The 22001-nt window shown below is 43.8% G+C and overlaps 1 protein-coding gene across 13 annotated transcripts in view; it reads left to right on the top strand.

The window, feature by feature from the left end:
• Positions 1–22001, top strand: part of CADPS2 (calcium dependent secretion activator 2) — a 370823-nt gene that overhangs the window by 326035 nt on the left and 22787 nt on the right. For 8 of the 13 annotated variants that reach the window (XM_081023462.1, XM_081023461.1, XM_081023463.1 and 5 more), the window contains one exon: positions 8869–8976. In XM_081023462.1, the coding sequence (XP_080879588.1) occupies positions 8869–8976 (108 nt within the window). Of the gene's footprint in view, positions 1–8293; positions 8312–8868; positions 8977–22001 lie in introns of all 13 variants that reach the window. The other 5 variants (XM_081023471.1, XM_081023466.1, XM_081023469.1 and 2 more) reach the window with 1 other exon arrangement.

Below are 22001 nucleotides of genomic sequence, written 5' to 3'. Positions count from 1 at the left end.
CAGCTAGCTTGAGCATAAGCCTAATGCTTTCATATCTCACTGTCGGTGAATAGGTCTCGTGATAGTCTTCACCTGGTACCTGTGCAAAACCTCTGGCTACCAATCTGGCTTTGTGTCTGACTATCTTGCCATTTTGATCTGTCTTCGCTTTGAAGACCCATTTGCTTCCAAGCAGTTTCATTCCTGGAACTACTGGAACTAGCTCCCATGTTTTGTTCCTTTCTAAGGAATCAAGCTCAGCCTTCATGGCATTTAACCATGGCTCAGCTTCCTTTGAATCCAAACCCTGGATGTCTTGGAAACTTGAAGGTTCAAATACCTTCTTGGAGCTTTTAACAGCTGTTACTGCTATCGTAGCAAACTCATCAGCAAATCTCTTTGGAGGTCTGCCTTTTGTGGCTCTCTGTGACCTACGAATTAGCCTTAAGTCTTCAACACTCTCCTCTTCCTTCTTAGGAGAAAAACGACCTATTGTGAACAATGGTTCCTCCAATTCTTGATCAGAGCTTTCAGAGGGTCGCATAGAGGCTTTCGCACTCTTGAAATCCTCTGAATCACCCGATTCAGTTTCAGATTCAGACTCAGAACCTTCATCAGTGGGTGTGGGTTGTTGTGGTTGCTTTTGACTATCCTCAGTCTCATCACCGTCATCAGGATAACATTGGAAAATTCCCACATTCTCCCCCCACTTTGCATTGTACTCAACACTTCTCGTGAGCTTAATTGTCTTAGAGTCAGTCATCATTATTCTGTAAGACCCTTTCTGATAACCTAGAAAGATACCATGCAATCCACGCTTGTCTAACTTGGAATTTTGTGGTGAGTGAATCCACATGTCAGAACCAAATATTTTCATGTGTTTGATGTATGGCTTCTTGCCAAACATCTTCTCATAGGGGGTACAACCAATCGCTGAAGATAACCTGCGATTGTAACTGTAAACAAAACACGAGAGAGATTCGGCCCAATAACTCTCTGGAAGATTGGCATCATGCAGCAAGGTTTTTAACCCTTGAAGCAATGTCTGATTTGCCCGTTCCGCAAGTCCATTCTGCCATGGCGAGCGAGGACTAGACAAATCGTGTTGAATTCCTTTCTCAGTCAGAAAAGCTTCAAACTGCTGAGAAGTGAATTCTCCCCCGCGATCACTGAAAAGAGTCTTTATCTTCTTACCATGCACATTTTCCAACCAAGCACAGAATTCCTTGAACCTAGGAAAAGCCTCTGATTTGTGCTTGAGATTGTACACAAAAATATATCTGGAAAATGCATCAATGAGAACCATGAAGTATCTATTTCCACCCAAAGAGGGCGCTAGTGGTCCAACTAAATCAGCATGAACAACCTGGTATGGTTCTGTAGCTTGCCTACTAGACACCTTACCTTTCGCAGCCATTTTCACCTTGTTTGCTGCGCATGCTTTGCACTTCATGTGGTACCTGCAGGGTTTAATAGTCATACCTTCAACCAAGGCAGGCATTTTAGATACTGCCTCAAAATGCAAATGACCAAATTTTCGGTGAAAATCATGAATACATTCTGCATGCAAACTTTTGTTAGAACCTGCAATGCAACAAGTGTCATCCTTTTCAACATCATCATAATACAAAACAAACAAACGATCAACATATTCAGCATGCAATACATAATCATTTTTCTTTGTGATGATGCACTTCTTGTTCTTGAAGGAAATGTCAATGTTCCGCTCATTCAGCTGTCCAACGCTGAGCAGATTATGTTTGGCGTCTGGCACGTAAAGCACATTCTGTATCGATAAGTCCAAACTGTGAAGAACAACAGTTCCGTAGCCTTTACTGGGAATAGTGTGGTCATCCGCCTGGTGAATCGCACCTTCCTGCGGTGTAAAAGACGCAAACAGTCTCTTATCATTGCACATGTGGTGGGTCGCCGCTGAATCAACAACGAAGAAAGATCTAGACGTCTTCTGGACCTCTGCAACCTTTGGAGTGAAGCGTGAAACCATAGCCTTGTGCTGCGTTGTCCTAGACACCGGACCTTTGCCTTTGCCTCGGCCTTTTCCGCGCGATGAGCTTTCGCTGCGCTGCTCTGTCTTGGCCCTGGGATATCTGCATTCCCTCTTCATATGGCCTAGACGTCCACACGAGTAGCATTTCACTGCCTTCAAAGCTTTGGCGCCATCTGGTGGTTCCACTGCACTATGGGATGACGTCTGTGAAGACTCCCCCTTGCCCATGCAGCTAGCACCCCGGCGATCTGCTTCATTTAAAATCACGGCAGTTACATAGTCCACTGTTAGCTGAGCGGTTGGCTGCACAGCAATCTGGGTTGCAACAGACTCCCAACCTGAACCCAAAGATTGTAGTATCATGAAAGAATACACAGCCTCTGGAAAGTTGAGTCCTCTCTGTTGCAGCTCATGTCTCAGATTTTGCATCTCCAACAGATGTAAACGCACATCTCCACCTTCAGCAAGAGCCATATTATGCAGCTTGTTAAAGTAAAACATAGTGGATCCAGCTTCTGTCCTTAAGTGAGCCTCTCTCAAAACGTCCCAAATTTCTCTGGCTGAGGTCTTATCACGCAATAGACAGAGCTCTTCTGGGGATACTATCAATGTAAGAGTTCCCCTTGCTTTGGAATCCTTAGCTTCCCATGCAACTGTAACTGGAGCTGGGAGGGTTTCTGTAATCACCTCAAACAAACCCTCTTTCCGCAGAATTGCCTCTGCATACAGAACCCAGTCGGCATAATTTTTCTTGTTGAGCTTAGGAATCCCACAAGCATCCTGAAGGGCCATCATGACTCTGGCATTAGCCTTCAGCGTCATATATGCTGCTTTAAATCTTGCTGCGTCACTGCTGCAGCTGCCTTATTCCAAAAGCGCACTTAAAAGTTACTTTCGATTTCCCCAGCATAGTAACTTGTGCCTGGGAGCCTTTTGCCTATTCCCGGCAAAACCGGCTTTAAAGGTTCAAAGTCCAGCCATAAAGCCATAAAGCCATTAACTAGAAGCTGGCAGGCTGCCCGGAGCAGTAGCACATACCTCATCAATCACTTTTACGCGCAGAGCAGATTCCGTTCCGATCTGTCCCTCTGCATTCCGATCCTTTGCCGGCACTCCGATTCGACTTCTGGAGCCCATAACCACGTGTTGATTTAAAGCAGAGTCTCGTGCCCAGCGGAAGGATGAGGAGTACGTGCTGCATACTCTATATTGCTTTATTTATAGTTCAAAGCTGGTATATTACAGAAAGACATCTTGCCTCTGCTGGAGCAGAAAAGCATCCTCTCTCCCTGACAGCTCGGAGAGAATCACAAAGTGAAACAGCAAAGTACAGTGAAAAACAGGAAACCAGTGTACGTCACATCCAGTCTCCCTTTCCCGTGAGAAACTCCAACAGTACAGACTGTGGAATGTAAACACCTGTCTCGTGACAAGCCCTTTCGCTGCACAGTGAAGGAAAGCAGAAACCAACATATAGGACACACTTTTTCCCCTCCAAAAATTAAGGGGAAAATATGTGTGCGTCCTATGGAGCAAATGCAGGCTCCTTGGCTTCAGCGATAGCAACGCGAAGCCTCCAAAGTGCAGAGGGAGCGCTCCCTCCGCGCTCCGGAGGCTACGTGTTGCTATCGCTGAAGCCTGGAGAGCGAGAGGGGTCGGTGCCGCCTGAAGCCTTTGGACCTCAGCAGGAACTCTCCTGGCTTCAGCAGAGAGGGAGAGCTGTGCAGCGCCCCTTCAGCGAAGCTGGAGGAGAAATGGAAGGGGCTCCGTTTCTCCTGCCACTTCGTTGAAGGGGCGCTGAGCAGAGAGAGGGAGAATTTATTTATTTTTTTGTTCTCGCCCTCTAAAACAAGGTGCGTCCTATGGTTGGGTGCGTCCTATGGAGCGAAAAATACAGTAAATTCAATGAATAATAATCATTCACATAGTCTACCTTGGTTGTATGTGCAAGGTTGTAGGCCCAGCTTGAGCTGACAGAGTTTTGGCAGCCTGGTCCAGCTCTTCCTGCTTCTCAGGAGTGGTGCATCCCGTTTCGCCGCCTGAGGTAAAACGGGAACAGGCCACTATGCCATGCTGCCCTTACCTGGGAAGCCAAAGAGTCGGCGACTCTGCGGCACCGGCAGTACTTCTCTAGCGGCAGCACTGCTTCCGTTGCCTGAGATGGCTGCTTCTACTTCCTCTTGTTTCATATCCCATTGCAAATGGTTCCTACAAAATAACAGTACAGGCTTATAATGCTGACAGGTAAGTGACGACCTTCCCCTTATCAGCAGCTTCTGCCCAGCTATGTGTTTTCCTTGGTTTGTGGTGTGGTATTTTGGGGCGATGGCTGTTGCCGATGTAGCAGTGCTGTCACCAGCGCGATGTTTTATTTATTTCATTTCAACAATTGTGGGTGGTACTGAGCTGACTTTTACTCAGAGTTGACCCGCTGAAAGTTATGAACGTGACTCAGTTAGATCCATTCATTCCAGTTGATCTGTTCTGAGTCTAATACTGAATTTCCACTTATTGCTTAACACCACAGCTTTTAAGAACTGTGTGATCAGGTTACAAAAAAAAGATAAAATAAGTTGAAATTAACTGTAAAATGAAGAAAAGCCTTGCCGAAAATGCCTGCGTGAAATTTAATAAGTCTCCACCAAGCACTTGATGTTCAACAGTAAGTGAGGTCACAACATGTTCAACAGGAAGTGAGGTCACAACATGTCGTTGGTCACAAAATTCCTGGTTTTGCAGAGCAATGTAAGGTGTTGCAGCACCACAGAGTGAGCAAAGTATGCCAATAGTGCAAAGGTTTTCAACCTTTTTGAGTCCACGGCTCCCTTGACCAGCTACATTCTTTCCACAGCACCCCTGTGGGGCTCAGGAGCCCAGTTATGTCACCTCTTGCCTGGAGAGCTGGCAACCTCTCACCGCTTTTCAAACACTCTCCTTTGTGGAGTGTTCCCTCAGCCTCCTCTCCTCTCTCTTTGGGAGGCAGAGACACGGGAGGGCATCAGAGGAAGGGCAGGAAGGAAAGAGGAACAGCGGCGCCCCTGACCTTCATTCGAGGCACCCCAGGGTGCCATGGCATACTGGTTGAAAACTACTGCAATAGTGACCTTTGAACTCTGAATTTCCACTCCCTTTGTGAGAACTCCAATCCATAAGCGGACAACCCACTAGCTTGTAGACAGGCACACTCACAATTCTGTTCTCAGTTTCCCCATTCCATTTTTCCAGTTTTGCTCAATAACTATAAATCCCTTTACGCTGACATGGCTGCAGAAATATATTTTGTCTCCTTAATTCTGAAATAAATAATTCTAAGCCAGTTAACAAAGCAGCTTGTCAGATCTTAGACTTGCAAGTCAAAAGGCTCTGTTTGAGAAGCTCTTTTCAAATAGTGCCTTTAAAAAGTTTCTAGTGACTTAGGTAGTGTATCTTAAATATTTGAAAGTGCCGTAGATCTTTTTGTTCAAAATGCGCTCCCTAAGTAAATTTTCATAAAAGGGAGTTTTAATGGCTCTTAATTAGCTGTTTAATCCAGCTTCATTAGCTTTATAAAGGAGAACTTAACCACTGTAGTTCTTTGGAGAATCATTCGTGTTTATCGAGGCATGTATAGACAGTGAGTAAAACTATTTAAAAGGAAAATTAGATTTTTTCCCCAGCAATTTATCAGAGATAATTACCCTGTGTACACTGGAGGGGGGGGGAGATAGTGTTTTAAAGAACTGTAATTCTAATTGGTAAATGTCACCAGCTGTTGCAGTTATCATTCTTGTGTATATTCTTCTAATGATTAGAGTCTCATGCTACAAGCTACATGAAAATATATTCACTAGGTGTGAAATTCCCATATGTCACAAATTAGGTAAACATTTCCAAGAAAAAGGGAGAAAGATTGCTAATGGGAATCCCCCCCCCCCCCCAAGAATCAACTGCTTTCAGGCTATCTCTTTTTTTAAAGAAAAAACAACAACAACTAACTTGAAACCAAATTTGCATGTTTCACTAAAGATATTAAAGAGCAATTTGTTGGGAAGAATTGCTCCTCAACATAATACTAGCTTCCAAACTCTTTTCATTTGTGATGTTGATCACAATTTGGTTTCATTTTTCCTCCTTCTGAAATCCCCTGAAAACATTGCTGTAACATACATAATGTTGAAATACTACTACACCTTCAGTTTAAATTAGGGTTGCCATATTTCAAACAGTGAAAACCTGGACACAAAAGTTGTTGAGCTTTTTGGCCAAAGTTCTTGAGCTTCTTAGGCAAATTAAGATTAAAAAAAACACTTTTGAGCTATTTTAATGCAAAAACGACACTTATTAGATACGCCACGTTCTGTACAAAGCACAAAAAGTGCCATTGTCCTCCTCTCAAGAGAGGTTGTGACATACTTTGGTGGGGTTTTTTCTGATGTGCTGAAATAGGGACCTCAGTAAAAGTGTTGAACACACAATGCTCCTGATTCCTTTAGTCATGGTTAAGAGAGTAAGCTATAAGATCCCCTCACCTCACCTCTCCCTGGCTTCCCCCCAACTGGTGTTAATTATGGTTATATCAGAACATAAAACCATGGCTAAAGGTAACCAGTATTCGCACTAAAGCTTCCCAGCATACCCTGTTAATCAGAGTTAAAGTTAAGATCAATGCTGACTTAAGCATTAACATAGTTAAAAACATAATTGGAAAGAGGAACAACTGCAAAGACCCACAATCCAACAACAACAACAACAACAAAATAATATTAAATACATGACAAAACATCCAACATTAAAAAACTTCCCTATACAGGGCTGCCTTCAGATGTCTTCTAAAAGTCAGATAGTTGTTTATTTCCTTGATATCTGATGGGAGGGCATTCCACAGGGCAGGCGTCACTACTGAGAAGGCCCTCTGCCTGGTTCCCTGTAACCTCACAGTGAGGGAACCGCTAGAAGGCCCTCGGAGCTGGACCTCAGTGTCCAGGCAGAATGATGGGGTGGAGATGCTCCTTCAAGTATAATCGGCCAAGGCTGTTTAGGGCTTTAAAGGTCAGCACCAACACTTTGAATTCTGCTCAGAAACGTACTGGAAGCCAATGTAGGTCTTTCAGGACCAGTGTTATGTGGTCTCGGTGGCCACTGCCAGTCACCAGTCTAGCTGCCGCATTCTGGATTAGTTGCAGTTTCTGGGTCACCTTCAAAGGTAGCCCCATGTAAAGAGCATTGCAGTAGTCCAAGCAGGAGATAACCAGAGCATGCACCACTCTGGCGAGATAGTCCATGGGCAGGTAGGGTCTCAGCCTGCATACTAGATGGAGCTGGTAGACAGCTGCCCTGGACACAGAATTAACCTGAACTTCCATTGGCAGCTGTGAGTCCAAAATGACTCCTACTTGGTCCTTCAGGGGCACAGTTACCACATTCAGGACCAGGGAGTCCTCCATACCCGCCTGCCCTCTGTCCCCCAAAAACAGTATTTCTGTCTTGTCAGGATTCAACCTCAATCTGTTAGCAGCCATCCATCCTCCAACCACCTTCAGGCACTCACACAGGACCTTCACCGCCTTCACTGATCTTTTAACCATTTAAGGTGTGATACACCCACCTTTTCTCAATCATGATTACTGGTTTTCAGAAGGAATTTGAAAACATTCCTGTTTATCCAGGCATTTGATGACTGAACACCATTCTTGGCAATCTTGAAATGATTGAAAGACAGAACATTTTTTAGACCGTTTTAACTGTTTTAGAGGTGTTTAACTGTTTTTAGAAAACTTCTTTAAAAATAGCTTGCTGTGAATGTGTTTGACGCCCTGGACTCTTTCAGAAGGAAGGGTGAAATAATAATAGTAATAAAAAAATAATAATAATGGCTTTTTCAGCCAGAGCTCACCGGAACCCAGTTCCGGCACCTTTCAGGTGGGCACCATTGCCATTATAAGAGGCTGCCAGCTTTGCAGGCAAGGGGTGACCTAACTGGGCTCCTGAGTGCGACAAGGGTGCCGAAGAAAGAATTTCATTGGTCAAGGGAGCCATGGACTCAAAAATGTTGAAAACCTCTGTCCTAGGGTCTTCATCCTGCCAACACTTTGAAAATTTTCAGATCAGGCAAGTGAAGAAATAATGAAAGCCTGTTGAATTCGCCTAAAGTTTCTCCTCCAAACTATGTCATGTGAATTCCTCAGTCTCAAACTTGGGTTGATTCCAAGACCAACCTGGGGCGGGGCAGGGAAGGAGGGAGAACAGTAAAAAGTACCGTGTGTTTTCTTGACTTGTAATGTATCCATCTTTTGTTTTCATATCCATGCTATGCTACTATACATCCAGACTGCAGACCACAACTGTGTATGTATGGATGAGTAAATATAATGGACTTTAATATATATATTTTTCATAGTATTGCGCATGAAACGTCTCATGGTATTTATAGAAGCCTTTCCATTCACAATCAAATTATAGCATTTTCCTCTCACTACCGTGCACTGCTATGTTTTTCTTTTTCTTTCCGTATGATTGCCTCTGTGTGTCAGCACCTGCAAAATACACATCTGGAAAGAAAATATATATCAGTGACACTTGAAACATGCATTACTGTATATATTGGGGAGGTGGGGGTGGGGAGGGAAGCTCTTTGAAAACAGACCAGAGTCTGCTTCTGTTAGAAGAACCAGACTCCATGTTCACCAAATTTAAATTCCAGACCTGCTGTAAATTTCTGTCAAATCTGATATGGATTTTGGATGAGACAAAATGATGTGCATATGTGCATGTTTTTATTATTATTATTTGTATAAATGTGTGTTTACCTGAAGAATAAGATTTATCACACAGTGCAAGTTATACCTCTGTGGTCTTTCCTCCTGGCCCTGCCCCCAATCTTTCTTTCTCTCCCCCTCTCACAGAAACCGGGGATGGATCTAGCAGACACTTACATAACGTTTGTTCGTCAGAACCAAGACATACTTCGCGATAAGGTCAATGAAGAAATGTACATAGAAAAACTGTTTGATGTAAGTATAAGTAGCTTTCTGAATCTTAAGTGGTCTGTCTGAATATTACGAGCTGCTCTTTCAGGCCGCAACTGCAGAGCAGTTTTTGTTGATTATTCCTGCATGGACAAACCGGCCTTAACTATTCTATACCCAAGAGGGATACTGGTTGACAAATAAGTTAGTATAAAGATACTAGGGCTATGTTGTCATTGTAACTTCACCCTATCTTTAAAAAAAAAAAAAAAAAAAAAGAGCTGCCACAAAGTAGAGGATCTTGGGAACTCTGAAATATTGCTTTTCCTGATGGTGATGGTGGGATGTTATGTTTTGGTGAATCCTCTGTACTCTGATCTTAAATAGATGAAATTATCACAGTGGTTCGCATAGCTGGTTGCTATATCCTATGCTGGTCCAAGCAGGGCAAATCCATTCTGCTTTTCTCTCTATCAACTGTCAATAGTCCACTTCTAATAGTACGTGGCCAGATATCCTGTATGTGGGGCTTTAGATGAAATATCTTTTAGATGGTATATACATGAATTATTCTCGGTTTGGTCGTCATCTCCTTCCAATCTCTCCTAAACCGTGTGCTTTGCACAAGCTCATTACGTATGTTTATTCAGAGCCTCTTTGCCCGCCCCCATCCTCAGCTGACAAACTGCCCCCTGATTGGCTTGCAAATAGAATTAAGACGGTCCCTGCCCTCAGGCTCACAACCTAAAAACCACAACACATAAGGAAATGGATGTAGGAAACTAACTTGTGGGCTAGTCCTTAGTTCTTGCAATGGCCGGCTGGAATGGCAACATTTCATGAAGAAGAAGAAGAGAAAGAAATTGCTAGTGACTCAGCAGAGCCAACAGATTCTTCCTGTGCTTGCCTATCTCCCTTTGCTGTAGTCTGAGAGTTTGGCCGCAACTAGATAACAGTTGAGGAATGCGGGTGGCGCTGTGGGTTAAACCACAGAGCCTAGGACTTGCTGATCAGAAAGTCGGCGGTTTGAATCCCCACGACGGGGTGAGCTCCCGTTGCTCGGTCCCTGCTCCTGCCAACCTAGCAGTTCGAAAGCACATCAAAGTGCAAGTAGATAAACAGGTACCGCTCCTGTGGGAAGGTAAACGGCGTTTCCGTGCGCTGCTCTGGTTCGCCAGAAGTGGCTTAGTCATGCTGGCCGCATGACCCAGAAGCTGTACGCCGGCTCCCTCGGCCAATAAAGCGAGATGAGCGCCGCAAGCCCAGAGTGAGCCACGACTGGACCTAATGGTCAGGGGTCCCTTTACCTTTACCTAGATAACAGTTGAGAGAGGACCCTCACTCACACTTCAGACTTCCACTTTGCATTTCCATTGATGGGTGTCCCTCCTGGATGTCACGAGTGCTCACACAAAGATAAAACTCCCAAGTGTGAGTCCATCTTTCACTCTCAACATTCTCTGCCTTGCTCTCCATCCCTCCTGCTCTGTCTTTGCATTGTCGTCCTCCTAATGCAAAGTGGCCACAGACACACTTTCAGTGTAGAGCTCTGTAAACTGCCCTGTGATTTTCGGATAAAAGCCAGTATGCAAATTTTTAAAAAGCATAAATAAATGAGCAGGCTTTTGGACGATCTAAACATATACACATGCACTGGTCTGTACGGACCGTTCTTCTGAGTGATCTATTTCCTCTGGGTGTTGCAAACTTCAGCCCCTCGACTCTCCCCACGGAGAGCTGTGATTCTGATTTTTTAAAAAATTAGTTTTTATTACAGTTTTTTGGGGGGTTACAAAACAGATAAACAGGGAAAGGTATCATCTGTCATCTCCACTTTGAAGTGATGGAGTCTTTTTCACAGTTCATTTACATTTAGTGAGAGACACTTTGGCCAAGACATCTTTCAGCTGAGGGAAAAGAGGAAGGGAAAGATGTTATTTTGCTCTGTTGCCTAGTGTTAGCATCGGGGTTTGTGTCAGCATCATGTGGGTAGGTCCTTTGTTTTTATATATATTTATTGATATTAATATTGCAAGAGATTGGGGGTCCAGAGCTTGGTTGGCTGCGTTCAGTTGATTGCAGTATGGCTTGTTTACAGGGGGGGAGCTAGGTTGTTGGGTCAAGTTAGCTAGATTGGTTTGTGTGCTGTTGGGGGGGGATAGGTTGTCTCGCAGTGCTGTGTATGTGATAAAGAGGAACCATATTGGGATGAAGGCTTGTCTGTGTGCTAGTCTAAGTTTGTTGGTTGACTTCTCTATAGGTGTCAGGCTTCAGGGAATCAGCTTCCTCCCCCGTGGCAGTAAATAAAAAGGTCAAACGAAAGGAATGTCTTACCAGTTAGATTCTTTAATAATCACAGTGAGAGATAAAAGAAAACGTCTACCTAGAAATGGTGGTGCTCCCAATGAAGGCTCACTCCCCCACTCCGTCCCTATTAATCTACAACACTCCTGCATCTTGTAATCTGATCTTGTACCCTCTGTGCTTTCTGTTATAACACATTCTGAGCTCTTCATGTCTTTGGGGAGGGGGGGGTGAATGCTGTCCAGAAACTGTGAATCTGTTAACTCTCTCTCTCTCTTCTAGTGTTTCTTCTGCTAGCTGTTCCCTATCCAGTATTCCCCAGCTTCTGCCTTCTGAACTATGGCCCTCTGCAAACCACTGTTCCAAATCTATACTGTCTTCCTGCTCCTGATAGATTCAGGATCAGGGGGAGGGAGTGGCTCCCACCATTCTTCCTCAGTGTAGTCCTCCTCAGCATGGTCCCTAACAATAGGGCGGTTTCCCATACATTTTGGTACCAGTGGTCTATGTTCACGCCATGAAATCTCCAGAATAACAAAACAGGCAATAGAAGCAACTCCAGAACTAGCCCTATTAAATATATTCCAGGGCAGCAACATACACACACGACAAGGAACTCATAAGTCACTTGCTCTCAGCAGCTAGAAATATCATGATCCCATTTTATGTGTATTTAGAGCACTGGGTGCATCAGTCTGGGTAAGCCCAGACTCCTCTAGCAGCCTCCCCTAAGACTGTTGGAGAAGTCTACCTTCCTTCGGCAGTTCACTATGGTCAGTTCCTGCCCCGGGTCTGAATTCGCCTTACCATTTGCCACGGCGGTGCATCTTTATTTATGTTCCATCTCCACGGCATTTTAGAAAGCTTTTCTGGCAGTTTCGTTTAATTATGCAAGTTGCCGCAAATGTTTTCACAACAGTGATTCACAGCCTTTGCGGTGACACTTTGCTCGCGGTAGTTTGCGGAAGGTCTCGCTTCGCAAGACTCTCCGTCGTGTCGTGTCGCCGTTTGTCGTCTGTTAGCTTGACTGCTCGAAAGGAGCTTGACTTTAGCGCTCAGTCCCTTTCCTTACAGACACTTCTGAGCGGTTATAAAATTATTTTTGAAAAGTATCATCTGTTTTAATAAGCTAAGTGTTACTATGTGTGAAAGAACGGTTTATTTATTTATTTGTGAAAGCTACGATGCCTTGCAGAGGTAAAAAGGGAGGAGGGGAACAACTCCATCCCTCCAGCTGGCATTTTTACAAAGTACCAGAGACATATTAGCAACTTCTGCATCAGCTTGGTGTTGCAGTGGGATCTGCAAGCATATGGTTCATTTCTTAGGCTTTCTGCCTGTTTGCACTGTGATTTCTCTCTCTCCAAATGTTTAAAACTTAGATAGGAACCTTGATAGAGATTTCAGTGGGCGGTGGGCCAGATCCATAGCGCTCGCTCCTGCGACGTAATGAGCACACAGTCCTGATTCTGCGCTAAAATGTATTTTTTTAAAAAAAAAACAACAACCAGGCTTTCAACATGACATCCAGTAGTTGAGAAAGTTAAGCTACTGTTGTTTTTCTGTACAGTACACATCTAATAATTCACTGGATCATCCCCAATGCTTCAACAAAGATTTTGGGCTCTGCCATCACAGAGCTCAATCAAGTCCGCAGACTAGGAAGATTTGGATTTCTTCCATTTTTTAACCATTCTCCTTCAGTTGATGAGGGGGAGGATGCATCCAAAAACGATCAGAGCGATTTGGATAAATTATTTTAGGTAGTTTGCAAGGGGGGACGTGGATGGGGTTTATGATTGTCCTTTCATTCTACAAATCATCTCTCTGGTGGTCTTTGCTCTTCTTCAGCTTTCCTAGGGTGTCCAAGCTTCCAGAAAACCCCATGATGCCCTCAGCTGGACTTTCCTAGAATCACAGGGAGTGGAGAGGCTGTCTACCATGCTGCTCATGGTTGTTGGGTTTTTTTGAGTGAATTCTCTTTCCTTGCCAAAGAAATTGGTGCATAAAGTTTTGTGGGGGTTTTTAAGGCAGAAGGAAAGGTTTTCCTTAAAGAAAATCAGCAAGGACACTGATCTCGGCTCCCTCTCCAACTTCCCATGCTTAAATAGAAGCCCAGGAGAAGGCACCAGGAGTTAACTCCTCTCATGGAGTCTTTTCAGATGAGGAAATGTATGTAGGCAAGAAAGGGAAAGAAAAACACACACATCATTATCGTCCACCTTGCGACTACAAGGTAAAGTCAGCCTTGCAACACTGAAATCAGAAAGACATTCCAAAGCACTGCGTAAATAAGTCTGTAAAAACAGGCACATCTTTTTCAGGAGACAGAAGATGAACTGAGGGGCACAGTCTGCTTATTTCTTTCTTTTCCATGCCTATTTTTTATTTTGAATGTTAGCATCTCATAACCTCATTTCTGCATAATCATGCACTTGCTCAAATCAGTAAGCAAGACCTCGTGAAAAGTTTTTTGAAGAAATGGTTTGACTGGATAAGCTGAATACGACAAGAGAAACAGAAAGCACTGCTCTTCGATATAATAATATTGGTTGTTGGGCTTCCTCAGCGTTCGTTATACCGTAACTTTTCTGGAATCAACAGCTGTGACTTTTATTTGTCTTGGCAACCAAGGAGTATTGCTGCTATGACCAGAAAAAAGTTGCAAGTATGCCTGTTGAGTTAACATTGAAGTAAATGGCTTTGTTCCAAAATAAGTGCAAGTTCAGTTCCTGGGGTTTTTCCCCTACAAATAGCCTTTATACCTGATAACAGGCTTCTATGAAGTATATATGTTAGGTAATAAAGTAGCACTTAATACTATCTAAGTCACTGGCCTATAGGGTTGCCATACGTCTGGAATTTGCAGACATACCCAGAATACTGCAGCCACAAGCAGCATCCAGGTGGAAATCAGCTAAATGTCCGGGAAAATCTGGACATATGGCAGCCCATGTTGGCAGTGTCGTTTTTGCTGATATTCCTCAGAAATAGCTCAAAAACATCCAATTTCTTTTCTGTCTGGATTTTTACATTTTGAAATATGGCAACCCTACTGGCCTGGGCTGCCCATAATGATAAACCATTATTTAGTACTTTATGGGAATGAATCTTTACCTCTTTCCCTACCCCCTCCTCTGGTGAACAGAGAGCTTTTGCTTTGATATTTATTTTATTTTGTTCAATCAAGCCGGGATCAAACTGTTCAGGGCCCGCCAAGGCTCACGCATTGCAGCACTAAACTATGGTCTAGCGTTACATGTCAAACAGACCATTGACTAAATTGACTTACATGCCAAAGTTATTAGGACAAGTCCCTAATGTGGGGCCTGCTTGTGGCACGGGTTGCCCACTCCTGAAGCAGTCTAGCTTGCATGAATGAGTCACTGCAATCACATAGAACTTCTACCTTAAGTCAGACAAACATAGGGCTTTCCAGTAGATGTTTACCTGTTCAGCAGTGAGATGCCATGGTGGAAGCTAGGAGAGGATTGGGGAGGGAATAGGAAAACATAGATCAGGTAACAGTCTTTGTGCTGGACCACAGCATCTGGTGGTGATTCTTACCTGGGACTTGCAAGCTGCTAGCATCATCCTGTATGGGTCTGGATCTCTGAATGTGCCCAGCAAAGACCATGCCTATTAACTGTGCTTACTGAGCAGCAAGAGAACTCACAGGAAGAAGGAGCACGCTGTTCTCTTCCCTCCTTCTCCCCCTTAACTAACCCTCTCACCCGGTGGTCACAAGATTTTGGCCATTCAATAACCATGGCCCAATGGGAAAACGTATGGAAGATCAATAGGAAATTCACAAATTGTTATACGATTAGAGAGAACTTTCAAAAAATGCAATACCGATCCTCTGCACAGGGAAGAGCTGGTTTGTAGCCCAACTCCTAAGAGCCCATGGTGAGGAAAAAATAGGTTTTAGGCTTTTCTTTATTGGGGCCAGGCATTAAAGGGCAACTCATCTTTACCTGGGCATTTAAATGGGGTGGGAAGGAGGAGAACCACACTGTTCACCCCTGGCTATAAACTAGATTATGCTGGACTTACCTCCGAAAGGAGCTGAGGCAAGTGCCATCCTTGATGGGCTTTAGGTGGGCATTGAAAGCATATTTATTCCATGTGGCTTCTAATCTATGGCTGTTTTAACTGTGTCCTTTTGGCCTTGTATCCAGTGTGGTGCTAAGTCAGCGTCCCATCAGCACAATCATTCCTGCTTGCACAACAGGACTTCACCCACTCTCTTCCCCCACCCAAACCCTCCAAAAATCTGCTCTGGGTGGTTGGGAGAAACCCCAGGACAGCATAGCTGTCAAGTGTCCCTTATTTGAAGGGACAGTCCCTTATTCCAGCACCATGTCCCGCTGCTGTCCCTTATTGATGGATGTCCCTTAAATGTCCCTTAAATGATGTCCCTTAAATTTCAAAGGAAGCAGCTCCTCTCCCTCCCTCCCTCCCTCCCTGCTGGCCAGGGAGGAGGGAGGCTCCAACTGTGTTGCTTGGCTGTGTTGCTCACCCAATAAGAAGTCTAAGAACGACTGGGGGGTGGAGCTTTCATGCCTTGTGTGTGGCTAGTTAATGCAAGCTGAGGGGTTTTTTGAATGTTGGACGCCATTTTGTTGCACGTGCTGCTGCAAACTTTGCAGTGCAAAGCCAGGCCGGGGAGCCATCTTAAGTTGAGGCTGCATAGGCCTTGTGGTGCATGTGATTCAGATTCTATTCAGTTGAACCTCTGGTTACAAAGTTGGTTGGACAGTGTTCTCGAGGCTACCAGCATGAGTTTGACCAGACTGCAGGAGGACAGGAAGACTGGAGTGCCTGGAACAGGTGAGGCTGCAGGTCCCTTATTTTGGCTGCTGGTCCCTTATTTTCAAGGCTGCTGGTCCCTTATTTTCAAATCTGTAAGTTGACAGCTATGCAGGACAGATGCTGGAGTCCTGTGTCAGGGAGAAGGGGGTAGGAATCCCATTGCACCAGCAGGAATCCTTATGCTTACTTAGCACTGCACTGGATGCAAGCCTCCGGTTTAAAGTTTTAACTATAACTTTGGTTACTTGGTTGTGTTTTGGCTTGGGGGTTTTACGTGATCTACTTCAGGAGCCCACGTTAGGGGTGAAAAGTGGCCTAAAAAGTAAACATTTGAGTTGCTGTATATCACCTGGTTCCAAAACCGTACTCTCTAAAATCCATGGAACTGGGCTAATAAATTGCTATGGATCTGTTGCATCACACTGGAGGACTCAGTCCCCTGTGCTTTTTAAAAGGGCTTTTGTTGTAGCTATTGGCAAACCGACACCTCCAATTGTGAAAGCCATGTCGATGTGCTTCAGCTGTCTCTACAACACACACTGTGACAGCAGTTTTTATCTTGCCACTTTCTCCTCCACAATAACGGCGGTAAGAGCTCTCTCACAAAGCTCACCCTAGTTGGTTAAACACAGATTCACATTCCTGTGTGAAATATTAACAATGCGCCACCATCTCTACCTGTTCCAGCAGAGTTTTAATTGGCATTAGGCTTAGTAAATGAGATGCTAAAGTAACCGACTTAAAAAATAAAATTAGCTGGTGTTAACCTGGTCATGTGGCAAAGGTGAATGTTGCTCATTAAAAAATGTTATTTCTGTGGTAAACATGCTTTCTGATCCACATATATGCTTCTTTCCCTGAAATAATAATGCTTCTTCACATTTCTTTGGGTTACATATCAGTTTGACATATTGTCATTTGCGAAATAAATATGAAGATAATTTCTGTTATGAAAAGGAGAGAAGGTGTCAAGTAAAGTAGAAGAATGCTATTTCTTGCAAGTCTTGGGTGCTCTACTTTTTTTTTTTAAGGGATCTCTGTGGGCCCACCAGATGTGCGTTTAATTTACAAAAATGAAAGTGCAGTTTCAGGCTCTTGGAATAGTTAAGGCATCGCTAATTAATGTCACACGATCCTGAGTATATATTCTTGGTTAGTGGTGCTGGATCAGACCCAAGCCCACCAAGTCATAGAATCATAGAATTGCAGAGTTGGAAAGTATCCTGAGGGTTACTTAATGCGACCCCCCGGAATGCAGGAATCTCAGCTAAATTATACATGACAGGCATCCCCCTTACACACAATAGACTCGTGTGTGACCACGTATACGCATGGCATCAGGAAATAAACTCTAACCAGAAATGGTGTGAGAGAGAGCTGGAAAGTCCTCATGGCTAGCAAGGAGACCCTCACCAGAGCCCCAAGAGGAAGTCAGTGAGCCAAAAGTCAAGAAGAAAATGATGCGTGGGAACATTCTTCTTATGGCTGGTCCAATAGGAAATGACTGTTGACCTGCCAGTGGACTGTTGGCTGCCTTCTGTTGCTCTCCAATTGATTGGACAGAAATGATGCTGGTAATATTATGTAGGTTTTGAAACCACCTTAGTCAAGAAGAGCAACTTACCCAATGGCCGTGGGCCTTGCTTCTCGGCCTCTTCCTTTTTGCACGTTTTCAGCTTGCAAAATGAAGCTTATTTTGAATATCAGTTGCATCAAAAGATATTGAAACCAAGTTGGTGGATGTACTGCATGTATTCTGTGGTTGTTCATCCTAACCATAGAAAACATGGATTCACCATTCTCGGATATCACAAAATGGACTTAGAATGTATGGGTTGGAAGTATAATAGATAGATTCCAATGAGAGAGAGAGAGATGAAATAATTACAGTGTAATAACTGAGCACAAGTTGTCCCTTTCTTTCTGCCCAAGCTTTCAAATGTGGCCAATGGAGTTTTCTTCCATTTGGAGGGTCAATCTACACTACTAACTTTGTCCTGATTAAACAGCTGTTTTGCAAAATCTTAGTGTGATCATGGCTTCATTTTTTCCAGTAGTTGCAATCACAGAAATTGCTGCTGGCTCTCCACATGTTCACGCTAGCTAGTCTCCATGTGATCAGACATATGAATACGTAGAAAAATCCAACCGTTCGAATCGGCTCTTAGTTTAAATGCACCCCTGTAACACATTTGGTCGGAAACTTTGTCGCTAAGCTATGTACGTCTTTTGAGTACCTCCAGTGATTCCCTCCTCCATAGCCCATTTCCATGTATAACCCACCCTATCTCTAGGGATTGGAGTAGTTAACAATATGCCCAATTAAAATGTGAAATACCATATGCCCAGAATAGATTAAAGGAACTCTGCAGCTGTTGAACCTCAGGCCTTACCACTCACTTGAAAACCAAAAAGAATTGTTATATTTCTGGGAAATATTCTTGGCTTCGTGGATTTTCCAAAAGACAGGGGCTCTGATGTCAAGGACCAGCGAAAAGAACACTTCTCTCGATGCCCTTGCCTTGCTATTCCAACTTTGAATCTGAACATCTGAGTGCCAAGACGTTAGTAGCTTGTGGGAGCGAGACCATTGCAGCATTCCCAAAAGATCTTGTTCAAATGTTGGCCAAGGGGGGTTGGGGTAGCTACACCATTTCAGCAACTTGAAAGCTGCCCCTGAAAATGGTCCTTTCCCTTCTTCTTCTTCTTCTTCTTCTTCATCTTCTTCTTCTTTTTCTTCTTCTTCTTCTCCTCCTCCTCCTCCTTTAATCAGCTTCGGTCAGTTCACTTCTGGGTGCTGGGTGAAAATGAGATGTGATTTCTCTGCTACCAATATATTATTGGCATTGAATGCTAAATCTTGGCCTAAGTACACGCCTCATGTTGCACATAAGGAAGGAGTTGGTAAGAACGTTCTCTGTGACCTAGAGTTTAAGCTGGCAGAATCCATTGACTCTGAAGGACTGGAGCGACCAATGCATATAATCTGCTATTTTTGTTGGTTTTGACTTTCTCTGACCTTTGTTTTGTAGTACAAGCAATGCTTTCATGTCGAAGGCAGTCATATGTGAACGGCACTCTTGACTTGGTCATAACCATTCTTGATGTGCATTTTAATGTTTATTTTTTTGCATCCAATGAAACAGATGGTTCCGTGATTTGGGGGTATAACAACAATCTGAATTGAATGCTAATAACATTTACCACATTTCAGCATTTTCCCGTCGAAGGAAGGCACAGGCTAATCCACAAGAGGCTGCTTGGTGGAACAGGGTTTCTTTTTCTGAAGTCTGCGGTGTCGTAATGGAGATCTGTGAGCATTTGTTCTCAGTCTTAAGTAAGAAAATACTATATGCGTTACTTCTGCATTCTGCCCTTTTTTGAAGGAACTTGCTGGTTGGCCACATGACAGCCTATGATGAATTATAAGAGCCCACCCAAGACTGAGCTTTGTACATATGGAGATTTATTACATGGAATGGTAACATCCTGCCACTGTGGCCTGGACTCTCATAACTTATCTATGTCATGTTTGAATGTTTTTTTGCCATCAATATTTTTGATACTGCTGTGGTTTCAATAGCACTTTTCTGTCCTGTCTGTTTTAACTCTGTCCTAATAATTCACACTTGGAGGGACGCGGGTGGTGCTGTGGGTTAAACCACAGAGCCTTGGGCTTGCCGATCAGAAGGTTGGCGGTTCGAATCCCCACAACGGGGTGAGCTTCCGTTGCTCGGTCCCTGCTCCTGCCAACCTAGCAGTTCAAAAGCACGTCAAAGTGCAAGTAGATAAATAGGTACCACTCCGGCGGGAAGGTAAATGGCATTTCCGTGCACTGCTCTGGTTCGCCAGAAACGGCTTAGTCATGCTGGCCACATGACCCAGAAGCTGTATGCCGGCTCCCTCGGCCAATAAAGCGAGATGAGCGCCGCAACCCCAGAGTCGTCCGTGACTGGACCTAATGGTCGGGGGTCCCTTTACCTTTACCTTTAATAATTCACACTTAGTATTCATTGCTATAATTCAGTGTGTGTGTGTGTGTGTGTGTGTGTGTGTTTTCTCCCGCTCTTTCAAAATACAAACTTCAGCTTTCAAAACAGCTCGTTCTCAGATTACAACCTTGTCAAGTGAGTTTCAGCGCATCATCTTCCGTTTTGCCACGTTAAATTATCGTTTGAAAGTTTGGGGCTTTGACGCTCTCTCTTTCTTTTTTTAAAGCAAGCTCTTCTTTTGATCTCGATTCTATGCCAGAACATCTCCTGCAAGTTGAGACTGGGCCAGTGAGCTCTTAAAAGTCCTCTTCCTGAATCGAAAGCCTGCGTGAGAATGAAAATCGGGGAAAATTTGAGAGAAGCGTGACTAACTCCCTAGAGGGAGCCTCACGAGACAATGCATTGTAGCTTGTTGAGCTGCGTATTTCTTTGATAAGTCAAAATAATCTGAGAAATATGTGGACTTCTGCTATCGGGTTTCGAGAAGCTCAGAAAGAACACAACCGTCACTTGGCACAAAGCCAGAAAGAGACATTTTTGCCTGATGCACCTGGGCATATGCAGCAGGTCTGGTAGAATCAGCTAATTAACAACACCGGCTTAAACAGGCACCTCATCTGGCAATGTAGTTAGTTGCCTGATGGTGCTCAGCAGGACCTGGTAGTGCTTTTTTATTTCTCTATCCTAATGGTCTGCTGCCCACCTAATTTCGCCTTATTGTCAAGCCACTACTTACCGCAGCTTGAGGCCCTCCCAGGAGGCTAAATTATTATCAAAGGATTAGGGAGATGTAGCCTTGCAGCTCTGACATTTCTGATTACTTGTCTATGCCAGAACACTAATTAGCTGTGACTAATTAAGAAAAATGTCCCTGCCATAGAAAACCATTTAAAAGAACCGAGAAGTAGAAAAACAATTCCAGAGCGGAGCACTGCTCAGATTTTGCGGATGCTCTGTACATTTCTAGTGAGCTTTAAACTCACCTTTAATTGTGCCTTTTCTCCCTTTTTTTTTTTTTTTTTTTTGTCCCGCTTGGGTAACAAAAAGCCCCTTCATATAAGAATCGATCAGAGGTTTTCTCCGTCGTTGGGGGTGGGGAAATAATTGCCTCCTTTTCAACGTTCTTTTGTAGCATCAGGTTTCCCCCCACACGGCATGAAAGAGCAAATCTTGTAAATTTCCAAACACGTTAACAGGCTGTTGTGGGAGAAGGTGCCTCGTACGCAGGCGTGCGTGTGCACAGATGCACACACACACACACACACACACACACAGTGCAATCCACCGAGCACTGCTGAGAACAGCCACCTTTCATCTCAGTGGGGTTTGGATTGGTCCCTCACAAGCCTTATTAAAATAAGTGGAGGTTGTGCAACCACAGGCCTTGATGAATTGCTCTCTCGGTCAATCACCTTTGAAATGTGCTTAAAAACCATCAAAATATTTCAAGTAAGGGCTAATAAAGACTTCCTATCTCCCCGAGAATATTCACTGCCTGCCTTTCAGCGAATGGAACTCGTCAAAATAAAATGGAATAATAATAATAATAATAGTAATAATAATAATAATATATACCGCCTTTCATCTTAAGATCTCAGGGCGGTTCACAACAAAAAAATACAAAATGAGAACACAAGATACATTATAAAAACAGGAAGAAAAACAAACCGATATCCCTTAATAGTGCCTACTGAGGATAGTGGACCAACTCTTTATTTTATGCTGACACCTTCATAGGGAACATATCCAATTTAACTCTTGGACCGGGTGGTCCTGGTGGACCCTGAAAGGTAGGAGAGAGGGAAATACTGCATAATAATAATAGTAATAGTAGTAGTAGTAATTGCTATTATTATTATTCGTTATTTATTTATATGCCGCCCCTCTGACTAGGATGCCCCAGCCACTCTGGGCTGCTCCCAACAAAAGAATAGTAAAAACACAATACTATAATACTGG

Source organism: Podarcis pityusensis (assembly GCF_964106645.2).
Source record: "Podarcis pityusensis genome assembly, chromosome: 10".
Classification (NCBI taxonomy): Eukaryota; Metazoa; Chordata; class Lepidosauria; order Squamata; family Lacertidae; genus Podarcis; species Podarcis pityusensis.
Note: the sequence above shows the minus strand (reverse complement) of the source record. Positions and strands in the feature narration are given on the sequence as shown.